At 43.1% G+C, this 26,883-nt stretch overlaps 1 protein-coding gene across 2 annotated transcripts in view; it reads right to left on the minus strand.

Moving 5' to 3' along the window:
• SYNPR (synaptoporin) overlaps positions 1–9,799 on the minus strand; it is a 152,826-nt gene extending 143,027 nt beyond the window's left edge. Inside the window, exons 1-2 of one of the 2 annotated variants that reach the window (XM_088663320.1) lie at positions 8,964–9,799; positions 8,777–8,842 (exon numbers count right to left, since the gene is read on the minus strand). Coding sequence is in view for 1 of the 2 variants with exons in the window: in XM_035106752.3 (XP_034962643.3) it covers positions 8,777–8,842; positions 8,964–8,981 (84 nt within the window). In the remaining variant the exon portion in view is untranslated. The remainder of the gene's footprint in view (positions 1–8,776; positions 8,843–8,963) is intronic. The other variant, XM_035106752.3, reaches the window with a different exon arrangement.
• Between the last annotated feature and the right edge of the window lie 17,084 nt (positions 9,800–26,883).

Below are 26,883 nucleotides of genomic sequence, written 5' to 3' on the forward strand. Positions count from 1 at the left end.
TTGAGGCTTATCAGCTTTATCTGAAGACTGCCGTGGTAAGGCTCGAAAATAAGTTCCAGCTACAGATGGAGAGATAAATACAGTGCACTAGCATTATCTGTACATTAAAGAGTTTTGCAATTTCTGCCTCAAGATAAAGTGAAATGCCTATTAAGGAGGCCGAGAGGAACAGAAAGAACAGAACGAAAGCAACACTGAAAAGGAAAGATGTTTTCTCCAGGTGAAAGGAAACCAAGGATTGATCGACTAACTGCCTTCTGCCTGTTTTATTTTTGTTTTATGTTTTCTTCCAAAGACAGCAATTCAAAACAAAAGCTGCATGCCAGTATGGTTTTGCTCAAGCAGGGAAAGAAACTACCAATATTAAAAAATTAGTGAAACTGTTATTTCAAGGCTTAGGAAGAAAGAGTAACTTCTAAAGAAAACAACACATTTCTAGGGCTGCCAGCTGATACACACTTATTTCCAAGTGAAAATTCATGGAATTGTACTGTAAATAAAAATTTAAAAAAGCAACAAAACTCCACTTTACCAAATGAAATTGACAATCCCTGAGTATATCCTTTTACAAGCAAAAAACCCCAACTCAAACTGAAGGAATAATATCAATAGCTACTGAAAAAAACATGTTTACCCCAAATCATATGTCTCTTCCTAATTTGCCCACCTAGCAGTTCGAAAGCACGCCAAAGTGCAAGTAGATAAATAGGTACCACTCCGGCGGGAAGGTAAATGGCATTTCCGTGCGCTGCTCTGGTTCACCAGAAGCGGCTTAGTCATGCTGGCCACATGACCCGGAAGCTGTACGCCGGCTCCCTCGGCCAATAAAGCAAGATGAGCGCCGCAACCCCAGAGTTGTTCCCGACTGGACCTAACGGTCAGGGGTCCCTTTACCTTTACCTTTAATCCTAGTGCCAATTGTCCTCAGGGCAATTGTGTAAATCAGCATGAATAATCTATGAGATAAGGAGGTGGGAGGTCTCACACTTTGCTTCAGAAATGGGGTGTGTGTCTCATTGTCCTGCTACCCACTTTTGCCACACCTGTGTAGCTTGCTTGTCTACTGCACTTACTTTGCACACAAGTGAATTCTGTGTGTCTTCAGCTTATAGCAGCTTTGGGGCAAGTTTATGCACTGTGATAAAAAGCCACACCACAAGCACAGACTTGAACACCACCCAGCTGAGTCACATTTCTTTTTTTAAATTTTTGTCTCACTGTCCACCAGAGATTCATGTGATGGGAAAAGAATCACTGCTATGTCATATGGTGTACTCTGTTTACACAGCCAGGACCCATTCAAAACATTTGTCTTCTCATGCATATTTCGTATTCATTGATTTTTTTTTTCAATCTTTAAAACTTTTTTTTAAAAAAGAACCCCTTGAAGTGGCTTACATAAACAGTGCAATATACAAACAATAGAAACCAAATTCACAAAACAACTCATATCTCTTCCCAAGCAGCCTCAAAAGCCCCAACTGAATGCACAGAAAAGGAAACAACCCTAATATAACAAGGAGAGAAATGTCCTTCAGTTGAAGTCCATTCTAAACAGCTACATTTTAACCAAATGCTGAAAATAATAAAGTACAGTATCACACTGTGTAACCACACACTCCCCTTGCTCCCCCCAACCCAAAATGTGTTGGATTAGGCAATAGCTGTTTAACTCAGAAGAATTCAATGATTCCCACCACACTACAGAGCTGCCGTAATGCAGCAAAAAGGTGCCAGAACTCAGATACTCTCTCTCTGGCCAGACTGATTTCAATGAAGTCCCTTATCACATGGGGAAACTCCACTGCACAACACCGAACAGATGGGATGGTGACAGAAAACAGTAACTTCTTCGCTGCCGTCATAGAATACATAGGAAGATGGCCTTTAAGATGTGCTCGGTTGAGTTTGCTGTGAATCTTCTTCCACTGTTGCCCTAGTTGCCCTTCTACTTGCAAGATTAGCCCCAGTAATGTAACCTGGTAAAGCACAGGAACCTTATGAATTCCATCTGAGAGAAGAGGACACCTCGAAGTAATTGCACTGACCATCCATAAATTAAGTAATCTATCAAGACTCCCCCTCCCTTTCCATGTAAATGTTACCAATTGTGTGGTTATTCCCATGACAATCCAGGTTGAGTGGTCTCCAAGTTGGGTCAGTCTTATCCAGGGCCCCTGAATAGGCTGCAGGGGGCAGCTGGGTACAGCCTTGGATGTAAAGGGAGGAAAGAGATAGAGTTTCCTGAACCACAAGAACACAGTCTATGAATAATGCTCCTCTTACTTGTTGCTGCTGTTGTTTTATTACCTGTCATTCATATGAAAGTGCCAGGGAGGGTTCCAACAGTTAAAACACAATGCTATAAAAAAGCTTAAAACCATTTATTGAAATAGTCAAACTCAAACCATCATGACACCACTCTGGTCATCACAGAATGAATATTCAAACATTATGAATATGTGAGATCACTTCAGGGTTTACACCTTGTTGCTGGCAGCGAGATACACTGTATGCAGCACAGTAACTTAAGGGTAGCCATCCTAGCTACTTCAAGATATTTGATGGACTCCAACTCCCATCAGCCTCAGCCAGTATGGCCAATGGTCAGGGATGATGGGAGCTGGAGTCCAACAAACATTAGGAGAGCACCATGTGGGCTACCCCTTGTAGTAACGGAATTGTTTTGGGATGCTGGCCTTCTTGAGACACTGCAGGAAACATAGTACTGTAGTTCAACATTCTATTGAAAAGATGTCGATTCAAAGCTGAGAACTTTATTAGACACCCCACTATCAAGTCTCCACGCATGAAAGACAGTGAACAAGCACTTCAAAGCTTTGCATGGTAGCATCAGCCAAGAACACACCACTATTAGTAAGAGTAGTTAAAAACAGATTGATTCCATTGCATCAGCACTTTATTTTAAGAGGGAGAGAAACTGGTCATATTGCTTGTCATTAAACACTCGAAAGGAAACAGCTGTAAATCTGGCAATTAAGGGGGCATAATTGGACTGTTCTGAGCATATGTGAATGGATGCAAACTGGTGTAGAATTTGCCACAACAAAAACAAAATGAGCAGAAGGTTGCTGTTTCCTATTTTAAGTTTTAAATGACAAATTATATGAAGCATTAAGTGCAAGAAAATGAGATATGAGATTTGAAACCTATTATGTGGCAAGGATGACTATGTGTTTCTTTTTCTTTTTTATCCTGAGTTGGTTGGTATATATATATATATACCTGAATATATATATTCAGGTACCTGTAACTTATAACACTTCCTGCATTTTATGGGGTAAACTTTGGTCCACAAAAGGCATAAGATATTTGTTAGCCTTTAAGAGGCCAGAATGGAATTAAGATCAATGGAATATATGTAAATTGTCTGTGATATGCAGAAGATATAGTTGCAATAGCCAAAGGTCAACAAGAGCAATAAAAAAATATTGGAAGAACTAAATGAAGTACAGTATCAAAAAAGGTAGGACTGAAGATGAACCTAGCCAAAACTAAAGTAATGTATTACATGTGATGTGTTATGGAGAGAAGACCTGGACCAGGCATAGGCAAACTTGGCCTTCCAGATGTTTTGGGACTACAGTTCCAATCATCCCTGACCACTGGTCCTGTTAGCTAGGGATCATGGGAGTTGTAGTCCCAAAACATCTGGAGGGCCAAGTTTTCCTATGCCTGACCTGGACCATGACACAGAGAAACGTGAACAGCTTAAGAATAACACAATGTACCATGGAATGTTCAATGTCAGGAATACAGTGGAACCTCGACTTGCGGACATAATCCGTCCCGGAGGCTTGTCCGCAACTCAAAGCGTTTGCATCCAGAAGTGCTTCGTCTGTGCATGCATGCAGTGTGTTTTAGCATTTCTGTGCATGCGGGAGCATCAAAACCTGGAGGTAACCATTCCGGTACTTCCAGGTTGCTGCGGGACGCAATTTGAAAAGACGTAACCTGAAGTGGATGCAACATGAGATATGACTGTATCATTAAAATACAGAAAAGCTAGTATGTAACTGGATATGAGAGACCAGAAGTTATGGATGGAGTGGAGAAGGCCATGAAGTTGAAGTCAGACATATGCAGGACGTGTGACAAGAGGCGATTCAGGCCAAAGGAATAAAGCAGTGTTAACGTGGAGAACCTACAATTTCAAAAGACCAAGGGGGAACCACTCATGCAACAGGCGGATGATCTAAAACTAACAGCAAGGCTTATGTGGATGCGAAAAAACCAAGAGGCCGGTGCCAATTAGCCAAATGGATAAAAAACTCCTACCAGGCCCCTTGGGCAACCAAGACAACCAACCGAAGTCCATAGCAAGGTCAAAGCACACACACAAAGGGAAGGCCTAAAGGGAGGGTGGGCGGGAGATCTGTGGGATGCAGCTGGAGGAGGATTCCCCTGCTGCCGCGCCGCTTCAAATGTCCCCAAACCCCACCCCCAGGCCGGCCCTACTGGTCAGCCAGAGGCTTGGCGCGGCAGCAGGGATTGGCTGCAGCAGGGGGCCGATACACACACCCCTGCTTGCCGCGAGGAGCGTGTCCCACCCACAAAGTCTCCCCTCGTGGAGGAGGAGAGATCATATCCAAATGTGGATGTGAGATGCTGGGGAAAAACAAAACAAGAAGATGCCACAAAACTATTTGGGTTTTGTTTTGGGGTTTTTTTGACAGGAGAAAAATGTGGTTACATCTTTGGAACTAGGTTTGAGGCTGAGTCAAGCTGAGTTTTGTCACTGGCTGGTTATCACTAGAAAATTAGTCAATAAAAAGGGCATTTAAGAAAACAGAAAACACTGTGCTTTAGTAGCTTTATCATAAACTGTTCTAGGAAATCAGCAACATATCAGTTTGGAAGAAAAATGAATTATAATGTTTCGCTTTCCTACCTAAAAACCGTAATTTTGAAGATTTTTTTCATAAGATCAAAATCAGTCCAAGGGCACAGACTACTGGGTGCAAGTCAAGTGATATAATCAGCCTACACAAGTCTGAACAACTCTGTGATTATTGATGGATACTTGATGCAAATGATGCTATTAATTGTAGAAATCTCCTCTAAAACTAATGCAGCTGAAAAGACTTAAGAGTCAAAATCCGTACCACCATAAAGCCCTGACTACTGCCTCCTTGCATTGATGTCCCTTCCAACTCTACAATTCTATGATTCCTTAAGCCAAGCTCTTTGTGGGTCAGCAATCCAGCCCATAAGCACCCTCATAGAGTCATGCTGTCCATGAAGTGTTTTACACCTCTGGCTCAAAGCTCAAGAGATCTGTAGGTTTGAGTTGGCAGCAAGAAGTGTACGTGGTGCAATCCTCGTATTAAGCTGATAGCAGTCTCTGGAAAATACACTGTTAAAGCATTATTTGTATCTTCCTGTGAATACAGCATTCCATACATTTCTGCCTTGACATGGCTGAAAAAGGGGATTCAACAGAAGAACCTTGAGGTGACTGCGGGGGGGTGAGAATCATTTTATCTTCAAATTCTGGATAGTCTATTCCATAGCTGCCAAGTTATCCCTTTTTTAAAGGGATTTTCCCTTATGCTGAATAGGCTTCCTCGCGAGAAAAGGGAAAACTTGGCAGCTATGGTCTATTCCATCCTGCCACAATGCCTCACCCTTCCCTTAAAAGGCCCCAGTTCAGGTTTCATTGCAAAGTTCAGGAAGCATAGAGGCTGGTATGCATAAACAATGGCACATAGATATTGTGGCTTTTGTATGAAACAAAACGATATACTGGTCATATGGCAGAAAGCATCAAGCTTCTTCTAATTGACTCTAAGACAGTCATAGATAGTCACAACTAGATGCTTTCTACCCTGCCTAGACAATGTGAAATTCCATATACATAACCCAAAAATCTTCAGCAGACATTGGCGACCTAATATGCATCATGGTTTGCTATGAAATAAATACAGATCCAACCACATGTGCTGCAAAGACAGGCAGGCAGGCAGACACATGATATAGCAACACAATTAAATTATGGGCAGAAAGCAAAAGCTCCATTTCCATGCCTAACTTGTCCTTCAATTTATTTCACTGTGATTGTCTAGCTGGATGATAAGATGCATGAAACAAGCACACCATCATCATTAGGCTCCAGTTGCAACACTGTTTGGAACCAAAGTATGCAGAATTTTCTGGCCTAACCAGTTTTCTACACCAACAACTGGTCTTCTGAAGCAAGCCTTCACCACCAGCTAGATTCCCTGCTCCCTGAGCTGTTCTTTGTTTTTGCTCTGTTTTGGGTGTTCTTTAGACTTTGGGTAGGCCACATGACTACATTCTTTCAGCTTCTGCCCCATCTTTGAAACAGAGATAATAACTATTAAAATACAGTATTCACAGGCAAAGACACAAACTGCCAGTATTTAGCCCAGCCCCAAGGACCAGCAACATACATGTCCTTCAAACAGCATTTCCTTGTAGAAAAGGTCGGCTCAAAGCATATAATTCATGCCCAACAGGCATTCCCATCAACTGATGAACTGTTTCTATGGCACACTTCATTTAGCAGTTAAAACTGTTCCTACAGAGCATTTAATTAGCAGCTTAAACTTTTTATTAAAAGCTTTTCTTATGCATTCCACAAACATAAAATGAATTTATGCACAAGAAGCAACGGGGTGGGGTGGGGAATAATAATAGATTGGCAGCACTCCTCTCATTGTTTACACATTTCCGTAGGAAAGAGTTACATATCAAACTATCCAAAGTTTCACACAACCATGTAGAACAAACTACTTGGCTAGGTAAATCTTATGGGGAAATATGGCCACATGTGCATACAGTGGAACCTCGGTTTATGAACACCTCGGTTTATGAATTTTCGGTTTATGAACACCGTGGACCCATCTGGAACGGATTAATTCATTTTCCATTACTTTCAATGGGAAAGTTCGCTTCAGTTTATGAACAGACTTCCGGAACCAATTACACCCATGCTTCAGTTTATGAACGCTTCAGTTTAAGTACTCTGCGGACCTGTCTGGAACGGATTAATCCACTTTCCATTACTTTCAATGGGAAAGTTCGCTTCAGTTTATGAACGCTTCAGTTTAAGTACTCTGCGGACCGTCTGGAACGGATTAATCCACTTTCCATTACTTTCAATGGAAAAGTTCGCTTCAGTTTATGAACGCTTCAGTTTATGAACAGACTTCCGGAACCAATTGTGTTCATAAACCGAGGTACCACTGTACTTAACATTGGACTCACACAGAAGAAAAGAATCATGAAAAAATGCTTCTTCAAAGGGCTTGTGTATGTCACCGCAAACGTCAGATGCGTGTACTAAACGTCAGATGAATGTACAAGTTCATAATATGTGTGAATCAACACACACACACACACCCCACACACATATATATTACATAATTTGCTCGCCATTCAACATTAGAGAGGATGTGATTAATCTTCCACGACAGGCTCTGAACTTTCCGTTCAGATGGGTTCTTCCTCTTCCTTCAGACCTACTGGCAATGGATGTCATTTGACCTGCAGATTTCACTCCGAATAAGGATCAGAGAAACAAACACTGACATTATTCCGCTAACCAATTATCTGCCTCAATTTACTGCTCAAGCCCAGAGACTAGTTTGCTAAATGCATAACAACTAGGGGGGAGGGGGTTGGGGGGGAGAAATGTTTGATAGAAATGAGGGGGAAATATATTCAGTTCTTTCGTTTTGCACTTAAATGAGCAGAGTGGATGAAGCCAAAGGAAGCCAGGCACAAAGCAAACAAATCTGAGTGCATGGGGAGGTGGGGGGGGACAGGGGATGGGATCTAAAATACCATTCATCTGGGCAGAGGCACTGACTGGCTTCAAAAAGTGGGGAAGGAGAAGCCAGGCCTCCTCAAGGGTTTTTGTGGGGAGGCCAAACAGGCCCCTTAGAAAGGGGCAGTAGATAATGAATAACAGGGATAGAGAGAAGCTTTTGAACCATTTTGCCTGCCCTTATTTTCCCCCATCCTCTTTCCTTTCCCCAGCAGGTTGCTAGGAGGAAGGAACATGTGCCTCTACTCCATCCTGTGTTTACACTTTGGGAAGCTCTCACTGCCATATTTCCCTCCCCAATTTCCTATCCCGGGGAAGGAAAGGCAGCACGACTGTGTCTTTCTCCCCCTCCCCACACTTAACCCCAAGTTCAATTCTTCACCCTAGGTTCCTACTTCTTCTTCCTCAAAGGACTTACAATCCTAGCCAGGCTTCACCAGAACCTTGAAGGAGGGAGGGAAGGAAGGAGAAGGAGGAGGAGAAGGAAACGCACCTGTTTCATCAAGCCAAAAGAAGTGAATGCAAAACAGAGAGGGCTATTATTCCCTAAATAGAAAACAAGCACTTAGCAACCTTTCTAGGTGGACTTGAAAGCCAGAACCCTCTTTAAAAAATAAATTAAAAATGCCCTCCTCTTCCTACCTCAGAAGAGGAAGAAAAACCTGGAGCTGGATTTTCCTGCTCCCACCCTCGAAAGCAAAAACAGTTGGTGGAGATCCAGAGGGGTTTGGATTTGCAGGATCCTCACCCCCCCCAAAAAAAGCGGAAACCCTTCCCCCATTAGCAGAGGGTCAAGAAGTCACCGAAACCACTGCCTTGAGACCTTCAACGCCGGGCACAGCTTCCCCCCAGCCGACCCGGGCACCCCTCACAAGCCCCACACAAGCCCAAACACCACCCCTTCCGCTCGCTCGCTCGCCCTTCCTCCCTCCTCCACCTTTTCGAGCTGGCCGTCCGACTTACCCACTCCAGCACCCTCAGGAAAGCCAGGGGCTCCTTCACCGCCCGGAAGGTTCCCTTGGAGGCGAGCTGGGGGGGGGGAGAGAAAAGCCAGTGAGGGCAGAGTCCGGGCAGGGGGGATGCCAACCCCCGCGGCGAAACCTTCCCCCCCGCGCGCTTCCCCCTGCCTCCTTCCCTCAGGCGCCCTTACCTGGTTGACGGATTCCATCCCTGCCCGGCTTTTGGCGCGCAAACTTCAGCTTCCCCGGAGGAGGCGGCGTCCAGGTGCAAGGAGCGCCCTGGAGAGGCTCTAGGCGGCTTGCCCGCGCCGAGCAAGGCAGCCGAAGAGCCCGGGTCGGAGCGAGCGAGGCGGGGGGGGGGAAAAACCCAGAAGAGCTGAGCTCCCAGCGAACATCCACGCCCGAGCCGAGCGCGCTGGGCGGAGGGAAGGAGAGGAAGAGGAGGAGGAGGAGAAGGGGGTGGGCTGCCCGGGCTCTGCCGCGCTCTAGTCGCCTGAAGAAGCGAGTGCGAGGTGCCCGGACCGCTGCTTGAGAGAGGAGGGGGACGCTTCAGCCGCTCGCTTCGCCTTCTCCCGGCTCTCCCCTCACAAACCTCTGGACGGTGCTGGCGCGCTTCCTCAGCATGTCGAGGGGTCGCTGCCACTCCGGCGCGTATTTTTTCCCCGCGCAGCTTCCCTACAAATAGCGGCGCGCTCGCTTCAGTCTGCGCGATGTGGGACTCGTAGCCCGATCCTACGTCTCCTTAGAAGCCGCCTTATACCGAGTCAGAACACTAGCTCAGTAATGCCTACACTGACTAGCAGCGGCTATCCAGGATTTTTCGCACAAGCCATACCTGGAGAGGCCTGGGATTGAACCCGGGACCTTTTGCTTGCAAGGCAGACCCTCTACCACTAAGCTATGGCCCTTCCCCTCTTACTTGGGCCCAGTGAACGCAATGCTGGGATGACAGCACAGCCCGTGAGTGCAAGTGGCATAAGCAAAAAGTAAATCCCTGCCTGCAAGGAGTTTACAGTCTGAAATACGCAATGGGGAAAGCAATAGACTGAGCAGTGAATGCAGTTAACACTTGTTTACTACACCATGTATGCGGTTTAGCCCTGTCTCTGTGTGTGTATTTTCCTCTCAGTTAAGCTAAATTAGATTTCTTTCCAGCATGTATGTGCTAGGTTTGTACACAACCTCAGCAAATGCACAGCGCAATCCTAACCATGCCTACCGAGAAACAGGTCTTATTGAATTCAGCGGGGCTTGCACCTGGGTAAATGGGGTTGTCTCCTTAATCTAGGAGTCAGTGTCATTCATTGATCACCAGTGGGATCTGCTTCACTGGAAGCAGACATGCAGAGGACTAGGCTGCATAAGGAAGTGGGTGCAAAGCAAGCCAAAGTGATAACTAACAGCCAAGTAGTCTGGGGTTTTTATGGCTGCAATGATGTGCTACTCCTTGGACTGGCAGAGATCAGCATGAGGATTAGCACAGTGTGACTTACAGGTGTTGAGCAATGGCATGCTTCTTTGGCAGCACACCAATTAGAGCCTAAAAAGTCCTCTAATTGTGTGCTTCTCTTCATGAAAACTAAAACCTCATTAAAGAGTCACTGTTGTGTTTTTTTTTTTTGCAGCGTTCCTCACAATATCGAGATAAACATCCCAGAACATCACACATCTCTCAAAATGCTGCACTGTTTTGAACACTTCAGCTGGCCTGCTGCCTTTCTTGAAGCACCGAGGGGACATTCTTGAGTGTATTTATTTAGAACACACCATTGGGAGATGTGCCACTTGAATCCCGAAAGGATTCTTCCTCTGGGGTGCAAGCAGGATGCTGATATTCTACCCCTCAAGCATATCTAAATGAGAGGAGGCATAGCATGAAGGGTTCCAGTGAGGCCTCTGCCTCTCTTCTCAATGGGGCACATTTCTGAGGAGTAACAGAGTAGAATTCCTGGCATTATTCTCCCAAGGAAGAGAAACAGAACCCAAAAGGTGTACATAAAGCTCTGGGTGTCATAAAAATGCAAATACGTGTAATGGAAGAGTTTTGGCATATTAAACCCTGCCTACCCCCCCCCCCCATGACTCTTCTTGATCCCTGTTTCTACAGCTTACCTCCCACCCCTTCTTTCTTGATCTTTGTTACCTTGCTGTTTATGAGACTATTTTAAAATATATGAAACACAAATTTGCAGTTTGGAAAACTTTATTTCTTAAAAGAGAACCAAACCTTGAAAACAGAAGAAAGAACAAGGGCCCTAAAGCTCTAAACAAATTCTTATGCGCGTAAGATAAAATACACAATCATTTAAATATTTCCAACCCCTGTTTTCGATTCTGCCACATATCTACATTTGTATTTGCACTTTACCCAATTCAAATTTCCTATTGCGATCTGATTTCACTCCTGCATTAACTTATGAATTACCTGTGTTCCACCTCTCAGAACATTCACACTTAACTTTCCTTAAGCGTTTCCTTCATTGGCTTTGGTTTTGAAATCCCTAAACATCTCCAGATGTTGTTGGACTACAGTTCCCTGACCTTATGACATGGTGGCTAGGGCTGAAAGGAGTTTGAATCCAGCAACTTCTGCAGGGCCACAGGTTAGCCAACCTGCCACAAGTGGGCTGTGGTATATTTCAGAAACAGCCCCTCTTAGATTAACCCTGTTCAAGAACTTTGTGTAGTTTCTGGGCCCCTTTCTCATGGTCCATCCCCAACTGACAGAGCTGTGGTTGGTGAGAACAAGAGAGAAGATCATTTTGATTGTGGCACCCAGATTATGGAATGACCTCAGTCACTGTGATGCTTTGGCCTCCTCATTGCCTGCTTTTTAGAGGTAAGAGCAGTGTGGTCAGCTGTTTCTATCCTAAAGGATTGAAGTAGTTATTGGGGAATAATCTGCGTAACACCTTTTGCCATGATCTAAAACAGAAATGCTACTGCATATAACTATTAATTGATTCTCACTTCATTCTTTTTTTAAAAAAACAAAGAATGGAAAGCTGATTTTACACATTTGCATCTGTTTTAAAAGCTAGCTTGAATCTGTAACACACAGGATCAGACCAATAGATTTATGTGTTGAAATAATTGTCTAATTTTCATCATAGGGCTATAGGACACTCTTTCATGCTGAGTCAGGGCCACTGGTCCATCTAGTTCAGCACAGTCTACTCTGGCAGCAGCTATCAAAGTTTCAGACAGGACACTCTCAGCTTTCCCCAGAGCTACCAGGAATTGAACCTGGAACCTTCTGCATAAAAAGAAAATGATCTACGGCTGAGCTATGGCCTTTCACCACGAGCTAAGTCCATGAGATAATGGAAATTGCGAACTTTAGAAATGTTGCAACTTGGTTAGTTATTAAAAAAATAAAATAAAGCCCTCCAAATAAAACAATCAACAGAATCTCTAAAGATCATCCCAGGAAGGACCATGTAATGGTATATTTCTCTAGCCCCTTATTAAAAACTACATATAAAAAGAGCCTGTGACACTGATTCTACTTCTTCATTATTACAATGTAGGGGAATAGATCAGGTAAGGGGCAAGCTGAATTTAAGTGCATTAAAAACAGCTATATTGCTTCTGAATGCTGTTCACTATGCAAATTAGCTTTGTGAAGGGAATACACACACTAGATTCCCCTGCCCCCTCAACAACTGGACAGAGAGCCTAGAAAGAGGGGAGGAATTCTATACACCACAGTAACTCTCTGACCCTCAAGTCTATCCTGATGCTGCAACAAGTACTGTACCCAGGTGGACACAGCTGGGTTAGACCAACTCCACCCTGCTCACCCATCCAGGTCTCGGTGATGCAGACCAAATCAGCCTCATCCACAATCAGCGGATGGGAGAGATCTTACTCAGAGCCAACCTGGCATTCAGCCACAGCAGCCACAGACCCAACACCTGGCTGATAAAAGACAACCACAATTCCCCAGGTTGGAGTAGGGGCTAGCACACAACACAGTCACTAACCTGTGCCATGTGCCCCTTACCCAGGCTGTCCCATACCCTACCCTGAACCTCTGTGAATGGTGTTCCACCCCTGCTCTTCCCAGCTCCTCTCTAAAGGCACTGTTGGTTGTTGTTTTTTTAGATGGGCCTATATAGACTAGAGACACTTCTTGTTGCTGAGGAAAACCACCTAACACCTTGTAAGGGACTCTTGTGGTTCTTATGACTTATGCTTTATAAACAGGCTGAATGTGGCTTGCTATGCCAGAAGAATTGCCTACAGGTGATCAGCCGATCCTGGCTCTCCATACACTGCTTGATTTCTTGCTGTGCTTCTTCTTCTTCTTCTTCTTCTTCTTCTTCTTCTTCTTCTTCTTCTTCTTCTTCTTCTTCTTCTTCTTCTTCTTCTTCATTCTGAGCTTTCTGTATTGATGGATGAGACTGCCTAGCTAAGCTCTCTGAAAACAGCATATGTATTCTGTATGTAATCAAAAAGATGTGAAGGAGTCGTGAAGGATCTACTATACACAGTAAGCTTTACAGAGTCTACTCTAGATTTGAAGGGTGCCTGGTTAAAAATATTAGGGTTTGGGGCTTCCAGGCTGAACAACCACGAGGTTTTGTGATAATTGCCAATCATAGGGACAGTGCTGAGACATTACTTTTCGTGGGCCAGTTTCTGTTGTTGGAAATGCGCACATTTTCTTGCCTCACACAGTTCTTTTCAAACAGGAAGAAAAGGCTTTCCAGCCATCAGCTTTTTTATGCTTCTTGAGAACAAAATGGCAATTTTTTTCTTATCTCAGTGGGGGGGGGATTTCACAGTACCTTTTAAAGTGCTCTAAATTGCAGAGCACTTTAAAATGTTTTAAGGGTGTGTCACAAGAGAGGGCAAAACAAAAATAAAATCCAAAAGTGACCGCCAAGCCAGAACTGGTTGAGTTAGAAGCAGTTTGGCACTGTATGTTGAAGACTGTACTGCATCAGCCCCTGAGCATTTTAGTGGAACCAGCAGTGTGTTGCTGTGACAATCTTTTTACTCTCTTCATATACATTGATAAACATGGGAAAAGAACTCTCACAGCAGCTCCTCGGAGGCCTGTTGTCAGCTAGAATGGTGAGTAAAAAGATGAGTTTGGGTAAATAAGAAAGGGTCTCTGGGATGCACAGGAAGGTGTTTATCCCAACTTCCATGCCATTTTGCAGAAACCGATTTTGAAAGCACCCTCCATCCCAAAACTGGTTTTCCATATAGTCTGTAGAGGCTGCTGCTCAAGAAGGACAAGGACAAATATCCCCATAGGCACATGGAATGATTGCCAAAGTTCCTTTATTCACAGCCACTATCATTATCATTTCTATAGTAATTGTAATTTCCGTTACAGTGTTCATAGCACTTTAGCCTTCTTGATCTCCAGGTAAATGGATATAGTTTTCATTGTTGTTGTCTTGTATTCCTTGCTGCTCAGAGAACCTTGTATGTAAACAGCTGGTACCAGAAAGTACCAGCCATCAGCCATGGCATTGCATTGACCAGTTTGTTTTAGGGAGCAAAACAAGCTCGGGCTGCAGACCTGCAGGGCTTTGGGAAGCAGCCGCATGCTCAGCACAGCTACACATGACAGCTGGGGGAGAAGGTGGTGGTGGGGTGAGGACAATTGCTGGGCCAACCTGGAGCTGGCATGGAGATGTAGCATGATCGATGCTGCCACACAATCCTGGTGGAACTGGCTTGAGATGCAACAGGTCTCAGGCCAGCTCAGCCCTGACCACCTCCAGAATGTTCTGTTTCAGGTTCTTGACATGGCGGCTTCCAGCAGGGGTGCTGCTGCAGCACTTGTCTCTCCATCACATACATGTTCAGTGGGTGGAAGGGAATGCTTTGCAAAAGCAAAGTGTCAGCTGTGTCATTGGGAAGCCAGTTTAGGCAGCAGAGTTGGATGGAGGGACAACTCTGTCCAGACTCAAGGGCAGTTTGAATGGTTCTCCTCAAATGTTGTGAATAGGTGTACGCACAATATTTTCATAGAACCACAAGGAGAGGGAGAGGCAGTTCATTTAGTCTTGAGTGGAGCAAAGCAGCATTTTTTAAAAACTGAACAAACAAACGTGTGCCAAATTTCTATTAAAAATAATCAAGGTAGCCTACACAGATTAAAACGAGACTAAAGAAACATGAAAATGCATTAACTGAAAATACTAACCTTACAAACATCCCAAACCAACAATAAAACTGAAAATGATTTATAAATCTTAAAATGTGCTGAATGTCAAAAAGCTGGGCAAATAAAAAGGCCTTCGCTTGGTGTCTAGGACACCAGGGTCATCAAGCAAGATATTCAATATCTGTAAAGGAAGAAGGTGAGTGCTGAAATGGGAAATGGGAGCTAGTAAAGTGTGGTAAGCTTGATCATAAAAAAAAATAGTTGACTCCCACCCCATGAGTATGGCGTGACCTCCCTCAGAAGGCTCACCTGACACCAACATTACAAGCTTTTTGATGACAACTTTCCTATTAGTCTGGGCGTTTTAGCTCAGGATTGATGACCCTCATGCCATGGGGGTTGATTGGGGACTCCAAGCCTCTCTCTCTCTGGACCTTGAGGTTCTCCCCACAATGACCCTTCTCCACACCCTCCTTCAGTGTTTTTGCTTGACTGGAATGTGTCCTTGGACTCCGATAATGCCTCTTGCCTCTCTACATGGAGGATGGAGGATGTGCAGAAATTAGCCTACTTTGCAAAGTGATAAATAATAATAATAATAATAATAATAATAATAATAATAATAATAATAATACTTTATTACTTACACCCCGCCCATCTGGCTTCCAACAGGAGATTAAAAATACATTAAAACATCAGTCATTGAAAACTTCCCTAAACAGGGCTGCCTTTAGATGTCTTCTAAACATCAGGTGTTTATTTCTTTGATAAACATCAAAGAGCATTCCACAGGGTGAGTGCCGCTACCAAGAAGGCCCTCTGCCTGGTTCCCTGTAACTTCACTTCTCGCAGTGAGGGAACCCCCAAAAGGCCCTCAGTGCTGGACCTCAGTGTCCGGGCTGAACGATGGGGGTGGAGACGCTCCTTCAGGGGGTGGAGACACACCTTCTTTTACATTTGTTGCCTCACCCACTTTTGCTTCTGGTCCCACTCACAACTGACATGCTGCCTCTGGAAGATTGCCCAGACTGGAGTATTGTGCTTGGGTTGAAGAATGTTCCCCACTCCTGTTACAGGTAAATTTTTGGAATTATATATATATATATATATATATATATATATATATATATATATATATATATAATCTTTGCCATTTATTTATTTTGTATTGCTTACTGGTTGGTTTTCAATTGTACTTGTATACTGCGTGAATTAACTTTATCCACACTTTCTGAATTTGTTGGATGAAAGGTGGTTAAGAAATATTCTGGTCCCAACCAAAGAAGAATGGCAACTTAAAGTGATGGAATATGTACAGTTTGCAGAAGTATCAAAAGAGAACAAGAAAATAAGAGAACAAGAAAAACACATGTTTAAAGAAGATTGGAAAATGTTTATTGAATATATGGGTGAAAACTGTGTGCATTTGAAAATGCTGGCAGCATTAAGATAAATTCAACGGGGTAAATAAGTTTTGATGAATGTAATCGTGGAATGCTGAATGGTTTGGATTATGTAAAATGTGCATGTAAAATATGCAGGGATGTTTGGTATGCAAATTGAATCATGGAAGGAGAAGAAGGGAAGTCATTGATTTAAGATTGTTTAAAAGAATATTTTAAAATGTAAATTAGAAAATTAATAAAAATTGTTATTAAAAAGAGAAATGCTTTAAATAGTCAAAATAAAGACCAGTGAAGGGGGCATAAAGATAAACAGTCCTAGGAAAGTAGCAAAGGTGTGTGTGGGGGAAATCCCCATTTCAAGTCCATTTGAATGGTATTCCTAGGAATTGGCTGAATATGGCATGGATGGACAGAGAATTATATATTCTCTACCCTTCACTGAGATTTCCAGATGGCTGTTGGTGCTCATGCTTCAATATGGCCAAAATCTGCTGTTTTGGTTTCCACATCTGTTCTCATTACAGACAACCCTTAGACAGCTTAGTAGTTAAAATATCAGGCTAGCTGTCTCTTGACGCTTTCAGTCTAATAAACCTTCCTCTGGAAATAGCTTCTCATGTTCAGCACCATAGACAGTTCCCTTTCATAACTCTCCCCCCCTCCCACCCTAGTACAAATATACAAACATTCCCATCTGTTCAAGTTCACTGCTGTGCTGAGTTATTCAGTTGAAAACACTGAAAAGAAGACCAAGAAATGAGAGGCTAATTAGGTGATTAGATAGGTTATATTTTACTGAGGTATTCTACCTCAGTGAATTGCTTTGGCTAGCATTATGAAAATGTCAAAAGCAGTTCAACCAGTTACAGCCACTGGAAAGTGTTAAGTAGTACAGTAGGATATACCAAATTTTTGATATTATTAATGAAAGTAGGCATTTTTATTGACTAAAACTGCAACCCTGGACTTGGCTACATTCATACAGATAAAGCACTTTATATGTGTTATAACAATGTGACACCCGATGGCGCTGTGGAGTCCTGTCTTTTGCTAACCGGATTTCCCTGTATGAAGTTTATAATGTGTTTAACTGAATTGCTTCTTTAATATGTCAAGATCCAGTCCCTATGTTCACTTAAAGGTAAAGGGACCCCTGACCATTAGGTCCAGTCGCGGACGACTCTGGGGTTGCGGCGCTCATCTCGCTCTAGTGGCCGAGGGAGCCGGCGTACAACTTCCAGGTCATGTGGCCAGCATGACTAAGCCGCTTCTGGTGAACCAGAGCAGTGCACGGAAACGCCGTTTACCTTCCCGCTTGGAGCGGTACCTATTTATCTACTTGCACTTTGACGTGCTTTCGAACTGCTAGGAGCTGGGACCGAGCAATGGGAGCTCACCCCGTTGCAGGGATTTGAACCGCTGACCTTTTGATCATTGCACTGTAATGGACCATTGAATCAACTCATATCAGTGAGTGATGGCTTGATTTGATTGATTCAATTTATAGGCCTACGCTTCACTAATAATCCCAGGATGGGTTACATATACATAAAAACAAATTTAACACTGTATTAGGGGGGGAAATTATTAACATATTAAAAGTAAGCAGCATTAGTTTCCTTCAGGATCCTATTGTAAGGAACCTTTCATAAAAAAAGACCCAATCCTGTGGCCATGTTTTGAAAATATGCTTAGTTAGGCTGCTTAAATCCAAATGAAGATACTTATATATATGTAGAAGAATTTGTAAGCCAGGATGACACTTGTTTCCTGAGCCTTTAACAGCCACCTGAAAGACAGAAATTCAGCAGATGTAATCTTTCTAGGCATGAAGATATGATGCTGGGGAAAATGTCATTAGTTTGATTTCTGCCTGAGATCCAGCCGTTAAAAAGCACCGAGTCAGGAAAGCTGGCAAGGGTGTGTGTGTGTGTGTGTGTGTGTGTGTGTGTGTGTGTGTGTGTGATTTTGTAAGTTTCAGAACCTTGCAATTTGTTATGACTCATTCCAACAAAATAATCGATGTTTAGTAGCTCTGCATGTTTTATTATCTGCCTCCACAGTCATATTTTGTCTAACAAGGCATCACGGAATTGAACTGATCATAACATTATTTTTAATAGGATACGAGTAGACTCTGTAGTATTTTGTTCCAAAGGCTTCAATGCATAACCTCAATGAGATTGAATCTTCAATCCTATGTATACTAACCTCGGAGGGAGGTCCCATTGAACTCAGCAGGACTTATACCTGAGCCCAGCTTTGCATGAATGAACAAGTATTGAATTGTGCTGAACATCTATTTGATTGTTCCATAAGTGGCCAGTTTGATTTCCACAAATCATAAAAAAACTTAAGTAGGTTAGGAAAGGGGATATACTCAACATTCAGCAGGAAGCATTTAACGTCTAGATTGTGCTTTGATCTTACATGCCAGTGAGCACAAGAGTACACAGCCACAGGACCATGGCTTTCATGAAAATAATTGGTTATGAAGCAGTGTTTCTTTTTCTTATGCACCAATGGCAGTTTTCCAGCTGCTTTCGCAAGCACTGGAACAAGCAAGTTAACCAGGTATTGCTGTGTCACCAGGCACAGGTAAGTGGCTCTGCCTGGTTTAAGTTTCAGCATAGCTAACAAAGATAATTTGTCAGTTTATCTTATGGCTGCCATACCAGCAGAATTGCGGATTCACCAAATGGAAAATGGCTTCTACAGTAGATGATGGCTGCAAAGTGATGAATAGCGAGTTTTCTGCTGCCTTCCCCCAGGTTTCTCAAAAATCCCTCAATAGCGTTTGAATCACAATATTGTTATGAATATGAGGGATACGAAGCCACAATTGAAAATAAACATGTCAGGGAACAGGGCTAACTTATAACCGTTTTTTGTTTTTTCATTTGCATGTTCAATCTGTATGCGTATTTTATTTGGAACGGCGCTCACCTATTTGGTATCCCAGAATCCACAGTCATTTAACGAAGCTGAAGGGTGGGAAATTCAGGACAGGGAAGTTGCTGCCACAACATGATGTGACGGCCATCAGTTCAGATGAACTTTAAAAGAGAATCAACAAATCCATGGGAGACAAGGCTACAAAAATGGTGCCAACTTGAATAAAAGCCCTGGCCTGCACAACTGATCACATGATGCAATGCACACCCATCATTCGAATGAGAATGCCAATCAACTTTGTGGGGCACTGGCCACCTCAAATATTTTATAGCCCCTAGGAATTGGTTCCTTTGGCTACAAATAATACCTGCTTACTCCTTCCAAGATAAGAGACACTATACTTCTGTAAACCAGTCACTGGGGAGCAATAATGGGAGGGGCCTATGGGAATGTATCCTATCTGTCTGGCCACTGTGGGGGACAGGATGTTGGACTAAATAGGCCTCTGGTCTGATCCAGGAGGCTCCTCCTATTTACATAGATGCCATATACTCTATGGTATATTACAGCAACAGATGCATGACATGAATCCTCTCTGTATTCCGTACTTCACCACAAATCAGGAGATTGCGTGTGTTGTCGTTCGACAGAGTGATTCAAAACTGGTGGCAACATGCATCTAAAAATATGCATAAAGATATGCAAAAAACCTAGCATCTGCTCCAGGTTGAGGTCATCCAAGGACTTAATTACAGATGAAGGGATCCATTTTAAGTGTGGTTGGAAAATGGGGGTGGCGGCAGTAAAAGAGAAAGGGTAATGCAGCAGCGTCATGGAGAATGATGGCAGTGAAAAGCCTTGCTACAATTTTGGCATGGAAGACCATTCTTTCTAATGGTCATGCTGTTTAAGAATCCAAAATATATATCTTTTTTTTTTAATGCCAGAAGAACTAGCAACAAACTGTGCACCAGGAACAACAAAAATATTTGACATAATGTTGAACACTGGAGAATTTCTTGCTGCAAAACTGCTTAGAATCCCCCCAGAAGCAACTCCCTTAAGACACGTTTCAGCAATCAAGTGTTTTGACTGTAGCTCTTATCAGTGTTTCCAAAATGGAATTGCATAATTAAATTATTTAAAATTGGCACTGTAATCAGGGGCATGCATTTAATGAATATTCAAGCTCACGGATCATTTGTTTAGGAATGAGAAAGGAGGAGCACTTGCCTAGCTACTCCCCCCTCCTCTTACCATCTAAAGAGCCATCCAGAAGATGGAGCCCCAGTTCTGTCGCTAACAAAAAGTAACAGTCCAAATAATTGAATCTGTGTTTCTCCAAATATCAGGAAATGAAAATACTTATAGAAATATAAAGTGAAATCTATATTCCAAGGCAGCTGGAATGATGATATGAGGCACTAACATTTTCCAGCATGGAAAGTCTAGTTTGGGGCAAGCTATTGTTTGCATCTCGGCTCCATGTCACTCAAGGCAAGGTCAGCCATTGCAACAGGAACGGCTCTGGTTGTTATAATTCTGTGCCATATTCACAGACAAAACACACGGCAATTGTGAAACTGACAATCTTGAAAATCACCAATCCATTCAAATTTTGAAAATTGAAAATAAAAGGAGACTGGGGGAGGCTTTGGGGAAGTTGCTGTCCTTAATAGGCTGCATAGCTCTTTGCACTTTAAGGGAAAACATTTTTAAAAGATCTCTTTCCCCAAATGAAATATTGTAGCATCAGACCGTAACAGCAAATAGGAATCTTTGCTAACAGTGTTAACTCGATTGCCATTCTTCAACCATTTTTACAAAACCTGTAGAACATCATTTGGATGACTTATGCATACATGAAACGAACATGAGACAACACTTTTTGTTTGTGCAGCAATTTGGGCAGAAATGGGGGCTTTTTAAAAAATTTGATCTGCAATTCTTCCTTGTCTGAGGTCTCTTCTATGTAGTTCAAGCAATTTGTCATCCGATTAGCCTGATGAAGCATGGCGAAGTTATTTGAACTGTAAATTTTCCGCAGGCAAAATAAAATGCAAACAGGAAGAGCTTCCTGTGCCTGCCAAAGCAATGATCCTTGGAATACAAATAAGAGAAAACCATGCTGACAGCAAAAGCTATTTTTAAATTCTGTCACTGGCTCGCAGGCATCATGCCTTTAACCGGACTGCATCTGTATTCTCCAGCCCCAATAAAAGTGAAGCTCTTGTCTTAAAGAACAGCTCTTTAATCACGGCGAAGGAAGATGCTTATGTGGATATTATGAGTGGTGATTGCTGGTTCACACTCAAGTGGAATGTTTACTGTTCGGGCCAATCTTGATGAAGGAGAAGCAGGAGCAGGAAGAATTCCCAGTACATTTACAAGATATTGGAGCATGCTATGGGGGAGAAGTAAGGGGCTCTCCCTGCTGGTGACATTAAACGATCTTAATGCCTTGTAGGAAGAACTAGTGGGAAGTCCTCACTTGCTCGAGCAAATCTGTGTAATTTACATCATGACACACTCCAGAAGTCCTCAGGGGTGGAACAGAATCCCCAGAGAATCGAAGCCAGGACTTCTCCATTAGGGTTTATTTCAATAGCTCGGAGTCACATTGAAGATGGGAGTATTTTGCCTAGTCTTCCATTTCTTCAGCATTTGCACAGTCTATCCGCTCAGCTGGTTCCATGGCAACGTGCGGCACGCAACAGGGACATGCCTCTTGGTCCTCTTTCCTCTAAATGGCTTCAGCTCCATAGAATTCGTGGCTTTGTCCTCAAGGGAACTTGCCCAGGAATCAAGAAGTCTGAGCTTACGTTTTTCAGATAGGCAACAACTTGTCTCTCGGTGGTGTGTCCATCTCTTTTATCCCATCAATTTAATCTGGCAGGCTGAGAAACACAGAATCTTACAGCGGAAGCTGCAATGAGTGCCTCTCAAACCAGGCCTGGAGGTGGCAAGTCTCTGTCAGGAACATATCTATTAGCAAAGCACAGCTACAAACTTTTAGAAGAGAAAGAAAGAAAAGATAGATATATGAGAGTCAACCAATACTTCCAGAAATAAATCACAGTATCAAAAATACATTTAGGGCTGAAATTTTATTGTGTATCGGTAATATTTAAGCATGGGGAAGACATACACCGAGGCTTGTGGAGTACTCCATACCATTCTAAAATTAACTTTATCAATTGTCCAAGTTTAACTGGAAATTTGTTGGCATACGTCTCAAGAAACAATGGAGTAAGCCTCTGGGGGGTGAAGTAAAACCACTGGAGAATCACAGCACCCGCTGGGGTATAGAGACAGGTAACTCCTAACTGCTGCCTCTCACATTGTTTTTGCTGCATTAGCTGCCTTCGGGGCACAAGCCTGGGTAGTACTTATGGAGGTCCTAGGCTGTCAAGACTTGGCCTCACTGATGTGGTCCAAAGGAAAGCAGAACAATACATTTGGCACCAGCTTGGCTGCAGGACTTGCCAGAAGGAGGCATACAAGATGCCATGGAACAATAAGCAAATGGGTGATCTCTGCTTATTGTACACTGATGAAATTTCCCCCATGCTTCTGAGGTTCTGCAGGGCCATTCCCTCCTTTCAGACACGTTTTGAAAACTATATTGTTTAGACACGCCTTTGAAATGAAATGAAATGAAATGAATAAATCTCATTCTAACCAATCAGTATTTACTGATGCTTTATTGATTTTTCTAATGGCGTTCTTCTGGATCAGCTTCCCGCTGATTTAATTTTTATATGTTGTGTCCTGCAGATGATGACTATGTCAATAAAAAAATGTGCCATCATGTCAAGAGTTCCTTTCTGGGCTTATGTTCCCATGAATGCACATGTGTGCTATTCTATAACTCAAAAGGTGAGGAAGGATGGAGGAGATGCAAATTGAGAACTATGGCAAACTGAATGCACAGTGAATTTAAGAAGCAAGATACAGCTAACGCAGATCAAAGCCCGTGGCACCATTTTAATGTTTGTTAGGCTTCACGCCCCCAGATTTGGGGCAGCAAATTTCATCTATGCACTGGTAACCACTTCCAGATTGGATTACAGCAATGCACACTCTACCTAGGACTGCAGTTTAACTGCTCATTGTGGCTTGGCTGCTCACTGTGACAGAATATCACCATCTTCATTATTATACCACTGTTGAAAGAACTGCACTAGCTGCCAATTAGTTGCCGGGCTAAGTTCAAGGTTCCTGTATACAAAGCCCCGTAAAGCTTGAGACCGGTATATCTAAATGACACTCTCATCCCTTATACAGCAGGTCACTGTTCTGCAGGAGACGGCAACCAACAGATACCATCTTATCAGAAAGTCTGCTCTGCACTGTTGGAACTGGCTCTTTAGGGTGGAAGGCCCTTGAAACGCCCTCCCATTACATATCAGAGAAGTGCCATTAAAAAGGGGGGTTCCTGTTGAAGACTCCTCTTTCAACAAGCTTTCTTGGTGGGGGTTTTTTTTATCCCAGTTGGTAAATGAATTTATTGTATTTTTTTAAAAAAAAATATTTGCAGTTGTTTTTATATGTGCATTTGTTTTAATTATTTTCTTTTGTATGTAGCGATTTTGTACAGGTTTTTATTGCACTGTGAAATCATTTCAAGATGCTTCATAGGAAATTATTCATAACTGAAATTGTTGTTGTTGTTGTTGTAAATGAAAAAAGTTATGGGCTTTTCCTTTGTTTAAAAAACCCCAAACTTTAAAGGGGCTCTATACAACCATCCTTGGAGGGACCTGTCTGTATTTGGGCAGACGTAATCCACTCCTAAATAAAAATAAAAATAATCCTTCCAGTAGCACCTTAGAGACCAACTAAGTTTGTCATAGGTATGAGCTTTCGTGTGCATGCACACTTCTTCAGATACGAAATCTCATACCTATGAGAAACTTAGTTGGTCTCTAAGGTGCTACTGGAAGGATTTTTTTATTTTTATTTTGACTGTGTCAGACCAACACGGCTACCTACCTGTAACTAGTAATCCACTCCTGTGCCTATAGATTTCATCCACTTTGACCAAAAGGGGAAAAGTTATAGTAAATTTAAGATTCCTCAGTATGGCGGTGAATAGGGAACACACAGATTAATTTTTTACAGAGCAGCTCATTTTGGATCGAAGAGGAGAAAAAGCACGGAGCAACTCAGAAACAGATGGGAACTTTTAAAAATTACACAGAAACAAGGTGAAGCCTGGGGGCAATGCGCTCCATAATATTTACTTTAATATCTGTGCCCTACTGCCATTTCCTAAAGTTAGCTGGCATAACTATTAAAACAATAAGGGCTGTAGACAAGGGTTGTAGTCCCACTCAGAGCAGACCCGCTGAAATTATTCAGCGTGACTATGTTAAGTCTGTTGATTTCAGTGGGTTTATTCTGAGTAAAACTGAATTGGATACAACCCCCGAACGATGATTATTTTACAAGCCCCTGGAATCCCTGGATTCTCCCACCGCTTAGAGCTTGAGATGGCATACAACAATATGTTGATATTTCAGGCAACGTACAACATATGGGAAAACAAGAACAACACAGCAGCCCCCTAAACAGTAATAAAGAAACATATTAGCTATACACAAGCAGTAAACAAAGCAATAACTAATTTGCAGATAAACAAAAACTCAACCCGTCCTCCTTAGCCCTCAAATCATTCACATTTCTGCTCCTTAACCACGCCACCCATAATTCTGGCGTCAGGCCAGGTACTGCAAATCAGCAATGGGGAGTTGGGAGTCTAGGGTCCCCCTCCAGAGATGCTCCAGCATCTCTCCTCTCCAGCAGCTAAAAGGGTCCCTCGTGACAGCCTTGTTCCACGTGAACTTCAAGGGGAGGGTGATATGACCTGTGCTAGAAATGGAGCTGAGACCTTTTCCTGAGAGAGTGAAGTGCACCATGGAGAGACAGCTGTTCACCATGTGGATGGCAATTCTAACATCCCCCCACCCTGTGCCTGGTGGGGCTTTATAGATGGATGAGGCCAGCACTGCATCAGCAGGAAGGTGAGGAAGGGGCAGGCCGATCACCATGTCAGCTGGAGATGAGACAGCAATTGTGGGATGTAAAACTAGGTGCAGTCAAGTCATAACATTTCCTAGAGTGACCACATGGAGGGACACCTGACCAGGTCAGTAGCTGACTTCCTGCCACTGATCTGGGACGGACTTCCTCTGCATGTAATTGAGATGGGCGTTACCTGTCCAGGTAAAATATAAGGACAGGGCAGCGGCCATGGTCTCTCTCTTCTGACTACGCACTCAAGTTGACCACATCTTAGTGAGAGATTCTCTCTCGGCTTCCAGCCAAGAGAGGAGAAAATGGAGTCTCACTCCATATGATTAGACTCCACATGTATATATTACTTTTTCTAAGCAAGCCTGCCTTCTGAGATTGTGCTGTTAACTGAGGATGTCTCGTGAGTAAACTCTTTCATACTTTTAAAGAGCATTGTGTCGTGTATTTTCTTTTAAGAGGGATTCAGGGGGAAAGTACCAGGAATATATATATTACTCTAGTCTAGAGGCTTTAGCAAGCCTGCGCAACCGTTTCTGCTGTGTCTCAAAGGGGAATGTAACTCTGCTAAGTTTGAAGCTTGCTAACACAAGCTAGGATAGGATATATTAAACAATATCTCCTCTTCCACACCCCTGAACATTCCCACAGAAATCAGGCCTGGGTGCTACCATGCAACGGCCCTAGGCTCTCCCCAGCTTAGGGGTTTTCAGCTGGCTGCCACCGCCAGTGGCTATTCTATCTGCCTCCACATTTGTTGGGTGGAAGAGACAGCTCTGCGCCAGCAGAGTGCACAGACACTGGTTGGTGGATTGCACTTCCAGCTAGAAAAACTCATTTAGGAACGTAGGCCTTATACTAAGTCAGAACACTAGTCCACCCCATTTAATAATGTCTATACTGACTGGCAGCAGCTCTCTGGGGTTTCAGACAGGAGTTTCTCCCAGTCCTTCCTGGAGATACCACTAGGAAATGAACCTGGGACCTTCTGCAAGGCTGATGCGCTATCCATTGAGCTATGGCCCTTCCCCATTTCCATACGCATAGAGGATTGCCCATTCCTACATGTTGTTAAGGTTTTGATGGGTTAAAAAAAACCACACACCCGCTTTCTGAAATATGAACAGCAAAGCTCTTCTCCTTTTTAAAAAATGTACCTTGCTCAGTCTGAAGGGAATGTCCCTGCAGAAAGAGGAGGGGGCTGTCATCCGAACTATTAGCAGTGACTTTTCCCCTTTTATAACAAGGATTTTACCCTGCAGGAGAAGAGAGGGAAAGAGGCAGAGTCAACGTCACGGATAAAATTCAAGCCCAAACCTAATTTTCATGCTCTACTTCTTTGGCTGGATCAGAGGTCCTGACGGAGATCCTTGAGAATGTGGAAAAAAGTAACAGTGAGTATGTGAAAGCAAAAAAAGGCAGCTTGTCTCAAAGATGTAGCTGTGTCCCGTCCCCGCACAAACACCGTTCCACCTTTTTGGATTGTGAGAATACACAGATCACCAGTCTTGTTTCTTCAGTGCAAAAGCTGCCAGAGAGGGAACCCACACAAGAGTTTTTCAGGGACCTAATCCATTTCCCCTTCATCCTTAGGTTGACCTATTGGAAACTGACCAATAACCCACCAGTCACAACCAGATGAAG

Source organism: Zootoca vivipara, chromosome 2, assembly GCF_965207765.1.
Source record: "Zootoca vivipara chromosome 2, rZooViv2.hap1.1, whole genome shotgun sequence".
NCBI classification, from domain to species: Eukaryota; Metazoa; Chordata; class Lepidosauria; order Squamata; family Lacertidae; genus Zootoca; species Zootoca vivipara.